Source organism: Cryptotermes secundus, unplaced genomic scaffold (genome assembly GCF_002891405.2).
Source record: "Cryptotermes secundus unplaced genomic scaffold, Csec_1.0 scaffold596, whole genome shotgun sequence".
Lineage (NCBI taxonomy): Eukaryota > Metazoa > Arthropoda > Insecta > Blattodea > Kalotermitidae > Cryptotermes > Cryptotermes secundus.
In genome coordinates, this window is record NW_019738355.1 from 211,412 (window position 1) to 220,465 (window position 9,054).

At 38.6% G+C, this 9,054-nt stretch overlaps 1 protein-coding gene across 5 annotated transcripts in view; it reads right to left on the reverse strand.

Annotated features, from left to right (window-relative positions):
• Window positions 1–258: 258 nt before the first annotated feature.
• Window positions 259–9,054, reverse strand: part of LOC111870820 (phenylalanine--tRNA ligase beta subunit) — a 31,877-nt gene continuing 23,081 nt past the window's right edge. For 4 of the 5 annotated variants that reach the window (XM_033754014.1, XM_023863386.2, XM_023863387.2 and 1 more), the window contains 2 exons: window positions 2,390–2,551; window positions 259–1,453 (listed from right to left, as the gene is read on the reverse strand). In XM_033754014.1, the coding sequence (XP_033609905.1) occupies window positions 1,302–1,453; window positions 2,390–2,551 (314 nt within the window). In that variant the 3' untranslated portion in view covers window positions 259–1,301. Of the gene's footprint in view, window positions 1,454–2,389; window positions 2,552–9,054 lie in introns of those variants that run through there. The other variant, XM_033754016.1, reaches the window with a different exon arrangement.

Below are 9,054 nucleotides of genomic sequence, written 5' to 3' on the forward strand. Positions count from 1 at the left end.
ATTAGTTCCACAAAACTCTTAAATATGCGACAGTTTCACACTAATGTAAGCAAAGTCAACATTTTCCATCATGTGGCATGCTTCTTGCTGGCTACTTGCTAGGCTCACTTTTTGATCTTGGAAGATGACAGCAGTGCATGCCTCCAAAACACTGGTGAACTCTTACCAGACTAAACGGCTTTACAACCCAGAAGATGGTACACTTCAAGTTAGTTCTAAATATACTATAATTTTAGTGAAGAAGTGAGTAACCACAAATTAGATTTATGTTCAATTTATGCATCCATGAAGGCTTTATTATCTGACGTGTCAAAGAGAAAATTTCTAAGTATTTAATTTACAGTGACACAAGTTTAGCATCCTATTACACCAAAGTCCATAAAGTCTGTGCATGTTCAGTGCATCGTACTTGCCATAACATCCTTTTGCTAATCATCAGTTTCAAGATAAAACATGCAATAAATAAAAATTACTCCTCTTGATGGGTCAACTATGAAACCAGTTTCCTTGTGAATTCAAGTAACCTAATTTTCCACTACCTTTGTAAGAAACTTTTGGGTTAAAGATTTCCAATGGTTCTCTCTCCCCACTCAAGCATTAGATTTCAACAGTCAGGCTTCCAGACAGCATATGTATATGATTACTTTGTGACACTACAGTCAATAACTGTCATGATGGAACTTTGCATTCATCCTATTTTAATTAAAATTTCCATCTTCTTTCCATGTATCAAGCTGAACTCTCTAAGCAGAGGTCTTAAGTCAGTACCCTGTGATAACTTGTCATGTCCCTTCTCTTCGAGGGCAACTAAACTGCTTCCAGAAAAAAAAAAAAAATATACAGTAAAGCATATTTTGTAAAATATTTAAATCCAGTACCAATTAAATTTTGTATATCTTGGATAGCTACAGCATTGACATACTTTTATCATAAAAATCTCACTCTTACATACAGTAAAGGGGTTAGCATTCTGGTTTATGCTTTGAAATTCTCAAGTTCAATTTCAGCCCACAGGTCAGCACTTTTGATTGAGATTTTTCTCTCTTCTGGTAAATGCTACAACAAATTTAAATGAGCAACAACTTCCACATTCTTCCCACTTCATCACAATAATCATCCTATACATTTTATGTGACAGAAAATGCATCCTTGTGTAAGCTATGACACAGTAAACAGAAAGATGGAACTTACAGAGAGATGATGTGACTGGCAGGAGAATTTAGCCATGAATACATCCTGCAGAAACAGGCAATCTTGTTTAATAAGTTCTTCCTTCAGTTTTTAATATACAGTCTGAAGAACTAGACAAATGGCTCAATGTTGATTTCCAAACAAGCAACTGGATGTGTCAACTCAAACTTCATAATAACATCTGGGTGCAGAACACCCATTATGCCAATCACTTGACCATTAGCAACTACCTCAGCACAACGTTGTGGGAAGTATGCAGGATCTGGAAGGAAACAGAATAAAGGTAATTAAACATGTATTGAACAGGGCAAATGGTTCTCCATAACCATCTCAGCACCATAATCTAATGAAGTATGTAATGGGTCAGGAAAGTTTATCATTTTCTTCATCATGGCTACATGCCATGATGTAACTTTGAATAGCTACAGCAAGTACTGAAATTTCATACGAGAATATTGCGACGTGGATGGCGCAACGGGAAGTAGGGGTCACGTGAACTCTGTGGTTTCGCAAGTGACATCACTCCTTCCACCAGTACACAACGCTCGGTGGGCACCACCCTCCCCCGCGGTGGCAGAGGAGCGGCTGTGTTGTTACCAAGATTTACCGCGGTTGCTACGCAGCAGGAGACAACTCTCGACAGCATTGCTAGCAACACCGGTAAACATGGCGTCACGCAACAAGGAATACCGTGGTTATTACCCAGCCATAAACAACTCCCAACAGCGTTGCTAGCAACACCTGTAAACATGGCGTCCGGCAACAGTGGTACCTATCACGTAACTGTTTTCTGTGCTGTCCGTGCAGAGGCTAATAAGGAGCAGCGAACGCTATTCAGTCAGTAGCGAGTGATTAGTGAGTGAGGACTGAGCCAGTTACGAGTGAGTGAGTAGTGAGTTACTAGAGTTACCTGTCAGTTAGCAGTCGCTGAGCCGGGTTATATCGATTGCATGGCAGTAACAAAAGGAGGAATATTTGTGATACTGCCGATGGTAGTAATTGTGAGAATGTAAATTGTGTGTTTTTAAGAGTGACTGGAATAAATTCGCTATATTCAATACGGCATAAAGTTACTTGTCGTGTGTTATACACCCAACACGTGACAATATATTTTGCAAAGCTTGATAACCTTTTTACAAACATATTTGTCAAAACTACTATCTCAACATTTTCTTAAATAGAGTTATGAACTACATACCATCAACAGCTTGTAGGTAATAGCCAGTCATATCTTTGTTGCTACTTCTTGGTATTTCCAACAACTGCATGAGCCTGTCAAGAAGCCCGTGGATGATCTCGAACCCTGGAGTTCTGTTGCAGTTCAAAGCACACCCCCGCCTCTCATTCCTAGCACCAACTTCTGCAATGTTTAGTTACATTTCATGTTGCAGATAATTTCTTCTACTACACTCCACAAAGAAAATCAATAAATGAAAGGAAAAAAAAATCATATTCATAATTTTGTTAACATCAAGTCATCATCACCACCTTTCTCATTGTTTCTAAAAACATACTTCTTATTTATACCAATAATTCATAAATGGTTACTTGATTACTTTTAGAAACAACTATTAATACTGTGTAGCATCAAATGAGATATGGTAGGAGGTTCATGAATGATGAACATGGATACATATGCCTAGTTCATAATCCAAAAAATCCTACCATATCTGATGCGATATTATACATGTACAGCATTTGCCATTTGTCATTCTTTAGACTGAGTCTCCTAGCATCTTTGCAATTGAAATATAATCAAGGTTTTGTTTATTACTTTCACAATATTAACAAACATAAAAACAAATGATGGTTGTACTAAAATGAATAAAATACAGATATAGACATGTGACATTTGAGGTTCTCATGGCTTGACTAACTAGACTGCTGTCTTCTGGCTTGTGAAAACATGTAGTCTGGTACAACATTACCAAATTTTTGAGGAACTTGATGCCTGCATCTTCAGAAACAGAGGCAGCAGCAGTATTCAAGCATATATGTGTTCAATTCAGCCCACCCTGAACTCAGTGCAATGTATGTGTATACCCAAATGCAAGTCTTGAAACAATGTGAACTCTTACATTTGTAGACTGCAGTCTTTTGGGATATGATACACTGTAGTCTTATAGTCCACCAGACTACACGGTATGACGTCCCAGACGACGTCTTAATCTTCACTGCTTTGAGAACCTAAAATGTCATACACTTACATATCTGTTGATGTCAAGTGGCTAGAAGAAAGGTACGTTGCAACATATTACATGTTCAGAAAGTGTATTTCCAGGAGCCATGTAAGGTCAATCAGTACAGTGACAGACTTGCAAGGAATTTTTATGAATATATTCATACATACCGATTATGTGTGAAATGAAGAAGTGTTAATTAGAGTCAGTGAGCAGAGGAATATCCTACACGAAATAAGAAAATGGAAGGCTAATTGGATTGGTCATATCTTGCGCAGTAACTGCCTTCTAAAAGAAGTTATTGAAGGAAAGATAGAGGGGCGGATAGAAGTGACCAGAAGACGAGGAAGAAGACGTAAGAAGATGCTGGATGATATTGGGGACAGAAGAGGATATTCTCATTTGAAGGAGAAAGATCTAGATCGTATTAAGTGGAGGAACTGTTTTGGAAGATACTGTGGACCTGTCGTCTGACAGATTACTGATCAATGAATTCATACATCAATGGTTACAAGGAAGATAAGGACTCTATATAGGGCAGGTTCATTCATGACAGTTTGCAAAAGAAATATCAAAATATAGGACAGCTTTAGTTTGAGCATAGGAGGTCAGATGGGACAGGTGGTACCGAACCAGCAGGCAAATATAGTTGTCTATAGAAAGGGGAATGAGGATTATGAATTAGGTACAGGATTTTTCATACATAAGAGCAGGCATGTCCAACGCATCGATCGCGGGATGATTTTTGGTCGATCTCATATGACTATAAGGAAATTATACGTGAAAAGCATGTAAATTCACTTGTAATATAATATGATTATATTCAGAATCTGAAGGGAAAATATGCAATCTGATTGTTAAAAAATGCAAACCTTTCACTGAAGGAGAATTTGTAAAAAAGTGTTTCATCAAATAGCTGATAATCTTTTTGAAGGATTTAAAAATAAGAAAGAGATCATAGCTACTATTCAAAATCTTCAATAATCAAGAAACACCACTGTGCGGAAAATAGAAATGATATGTGGAAACATAACTGAACAGTTGTTGAAAGAAGTTTCCAATTGTGTTGCTTTCTCCCTCCAACTGGATGAATCTACAGACATCAGAGAGACAGCCCAGTTACTAGCTTTTGTGGTTTCTGAAGATTTCAGTGCCAAAGAAGAACTACTTGGAATGATTTTTTTAAAGGGGAGAACTACGGTTCAGGAAATATTTCTTTCTATTCTTTTGCCACAAAGTCTAATGTTCCATTACATAAACCTGTTTCCATTACTACTGATGTGGTAAAATCAATGACAGGTCAGGTTAATCGTTTTATTGTCCTCTGTAGACAGCATGACGACTTCCCTGGTTTCCTTTCTTACCACTGCATCATTCACCAGCAAGTTCTGGCAAGCAAGAGACTCAATACAAAGACTGTTATGGACACAGCCTTTAAAAGTGTAAACTCAATTCTTGGAAAATCACTTCAAAGATGGCTTGTCAATCTAACTCTTGAAGAAGGGACACCGGATATAATTTTGCACACAGATGTAAGGTAGCTGAGTAGGCACAAATTTTTGCAGAGATTTAGTAGTTTGCTGAGTGAAATAAACAGTTTTTTGAAGGAGAGGCGAGATGAGAAAGCAGCGTTAGAAGATGAGAAGTGGTTGTTCGATTTGGCATTTCTCGCTGATTTTACAGGTAAACTAAGTGATATGAACCTTGAACTACAAGGTAAAACCAACTGCATTGCCGAGATGATGAGTACAGTTTCATCCTACAAAAGCAAATTTGAGCTAATGATGACTGACCTTACAAACAATACTTTTGATCACTTTCCTAATATGCAGGACAATCCGGAAAAATATCCTATTTTCTTTTTCAGACAGAAAAGTACGTAACTGAAATCTGTTCCGTTATCCAAGATTTTGGAAACAGATTCTGTGACTTCCAAAAAATTAGAACAGTTGTAGAGTACTTGTCATTCCCATTCAAATTAATTAAAACAATAAAGAAACTGCAGCTACTATCTGTGAAAATTATCCATTGAGCAAGGCATCTCTTGAAAATTAGATATTAAGCCTCAAAAATGACATTTTTCTCAAGACTTGTGCTGGTCAAAAATCGTTTTGGAAGTTAGCGTTTAGACACAAATTTCCAAAAACTTAGATGCAGTGTAATTGTGCACTCCCGTTTCGGTTCAACTCATTTGTGTGAATCTGCGTTTTCTTACCTAAAAATGACAGAGTAAACAACGTTCCAACATGACACATGAACATCTACAGGACTGCCTGAAACTGGCCCTCACCCAATACTCATCTGACTTCCAACAGCTGGTGGATGAAATGCAGGCCCAGACGTCTCACTAACAAACGAGTCTCTACTTTCAATGTACATGTGTGTTGCTTTTACAACAAACATCATGAGTCGTGTTATTTTTACCAATATTTTTGCTTAAAGTGAGGTACAATGATAGGAGGGGGTGGTAATCACTGGCAGTTTTGACACTAAAAAGTCGATCACAACCAGCACCATCGCGGATCTCCACACTTTAAAAATCACTAGAGCATATGACTGCAGTGTCTTCACTAGCAGTTGTCTGGTAATGGCTTCAACGATAGCTATCCCTCTGCTTCCATGCTTAGGTCATCTCTGAATCGCAGCTCCCTTACAACTATGAACTCTTACTTCAGTTGTCCTCTTTATAATTCCTTAGTAAGAACCACTGTAGAAAACCCAATTTCCAACAGTTTTGCTGTTGCATGCAGACTGTTACCTAGAAACAGGTCTACCCACTGCAATATGAAAGACTGAACATGTGTTCGATAAATTCCCTAAGAACCATATGAAAATTCTGTTAGGAGACTTCAATGCCAAAGCAGGTAAAAAGTAAAGTAAAGTACAGCTATCCCTGTAACAGGCCGTCAAGGCCCATAGGGTTGTGAGACGTTGAGGGTCCCACATTATCTAGACAATCAGCTCGAAGATGGCGGCAAGGTTGTCAGCCTTATGTGCTGGCCGCGCTTTACTCCCCAGGAAAATTATTTAATTAATTCCTGGTACTCATTTCTGTTAGAGGCTGAGTCAACCTCAGGGGTATAGTGCGGTTGGAAGGATTAGGTCAATTGAAAAAAATTCAATTACCTTATCAGGACTTGACCCTTCCAGCTTGTAGCATAGTGTCCCAACCAACTACGCTACCGTGTGCCCCCGCCAAAGCAGGTAGGTAAGCTATTTTCTAATCAACAACTGGGAATGGGAGTTCACATAAAATTAATAACAATAATGGGGTTAGAGCAGTATACTTTGCCACATCAAAAATACGACTGCCAAAAGTTGATAGACACAAGATGGCATTCAAGTGTACTAGATGTCTGATCTTACAGGGCAGCAGACTGTGATACCAACCACTATCTGGTGGTGGCAAAACTTAGGGACAGACTGACAGTGAGCAAACATAAAACACACAAATTTCACATGAAGAGGTTCAATCTCGGGAAACTACTAAAGACAATATAAAAATTTCAGCCAAATATAGTACAGGTTATTACAAATTGAAGCACAAGTCATGGTTCAACAGAGGATGTTCAAAACTATTAGAGCAAAGGAAACAAGCCAAATAAATAGGGATAATCTGAACAACACATGATGTGAAGCTTTATATTCATGATATTGCTTTTTGTAGCATAGGCCTGTATTGGTGACCGCTGCCTAAATGTGCTGGGCAACAGTTGATTCTTCTTTTTAAACCTCATGTTTCTTATGTGTTCCTTGTATCTCGTTAAGTTTTGGCCTGTTTGCCCAATATCACAGCTCTGGCAGGTCATTTTTTACATGCCTCTTTGCTCATATGTATTCACTGTGCACCTATCTTACTAGTTTGCCTGCGATAGCGGTTATTTTAAATGCTACCTTTAAGTTAGCAACCTTAAATAACTTTGTAATTTTATAGTTTCCTGTGTAGATGAATGTAACCCATTTTTGCTCAGTTTTGGTGTTATTTCCCTGACTATTCTGCTGATATTTTAGTCAATATACAAGTTCAAATTGTCATTCTTCTCATATCCAGTATTTAGTCCTATGTTTATTATAATGTTCAGTTAATTCGTTTTGTTACTTTTGTTGAGGGACACATAAGGAGTTGTTCATCAGTCAGTCACTGTTGGTTTTCTGTAAACTTCCATTTCTAATCACACTGGAAAGGGTTAACAATTATTCTATAATTTAGTTTACTAGTGTGCCGGACCAGAATGGAGTTAAGTTTATTTGACACATTTCCTATCCAAAATGGTCTAAAACAAGGAGAAGCTTTAATGACATTGCTTTAGAATATGCCATTAGAAAGTCCAGGAAAACCTGCTGGGATTGAAATTAAATGGGACACATAAACTGCTGGTCAATGCTGATGATGCGAATCTATTGGGAGACAACATAGATACCATAATGAAAAATAACTGAGACTGTAATTGACAGTGAGGACAATGGTCTAGAAATAGAAATCTAAGTACATGTTGATGTGTTGTCACCAGACTGCAGGAGAAAATTTGGGAATGATACTAACAAATCAAAATTTGATTCACCAGGAAATTAAGGAGGAGGCTGAATTTGGGTATTGTTTGCTATCATTCAATCCAAAACCTGTCTTCTCATCTGAAGGTCATAAAAAAAACTCTGTGGCTTTAGTCTATAACTATACCAACCGAAAGACTGCTGCTTGTCAGCAAAGTTAGTGCCAACTTCAGCTGATAGAGGGTGTCGCATGCTCTGCGCAACAAATCCCCATGGCCGTTAATTTCGGTTTTCTAGACTGGAGCTGTTAATTTTCCATTCAAGTAGCTCCTCAATTACCCTACCGAGGCTGAGTGGACCCTGTTCCAGACCCACTACTTCTCAGAAAAACCTGGTAGCGCCGAGAATTGAAGCCAGGACATCTGGATCTGTAGCCCGGAACTCTGGCCACTAGACCACAGAGGCAGTCCATCTGCAGTCTACAAACGTAAAAATTAAAATATACAAAATTACAACTCTGTCTGAGGTTTTGCATGGGTATAAAACATGGTCTCTGACATTAAGGGAGATATGCAGCCTGAATGTGTTTAAGAAGATGGCGCTGAGGAGAATATTTGGACCGAAGGTGAAGTGACGGGAGGCTGGAGAAAACTGCATAATTTGCCAAGTATAATTAGAATAATCAAGTGAAGGAAGATGAGATGGGCAGGCCATGGAGCACAATTGGGGAGAAGACGAATCCATATAGAAGATTGGTGGGAAAGTCAAAATTAAAGAGACCACTAGGAAGACCAAGATATAAGTGGGTAGATAATATTAAAAGGGAACTTAGAGAGATAAGATGGGCTGGTATGGACTTGATTTGGCTCAGGACAGGGACCAGTGTAGGGCTCGTTATCTGAACACTGTAATGAACCTTCGGGTTCCATAAAATTTTGGGAAATTCTTGAGTCACTGTGCAACTGGTGCCTTCTGAAGGACTCAGCTCCAGCTCATTAATCAGTCTGCTATGCTTAATTACTCACTCATGGAGCTGAGCCCTTCTTGAGTTGCTGCCAATTCTGCAGCTACTCAAGAATTTCCCAAAATTTTATGGAACCCGAAGGTTCATTACAGTGTACCCAAGAGCCCTCCACTGGTCCCTATCCTGAGCCAGATCAATCTAATCCGCACCATCATAACCTATCTCTCG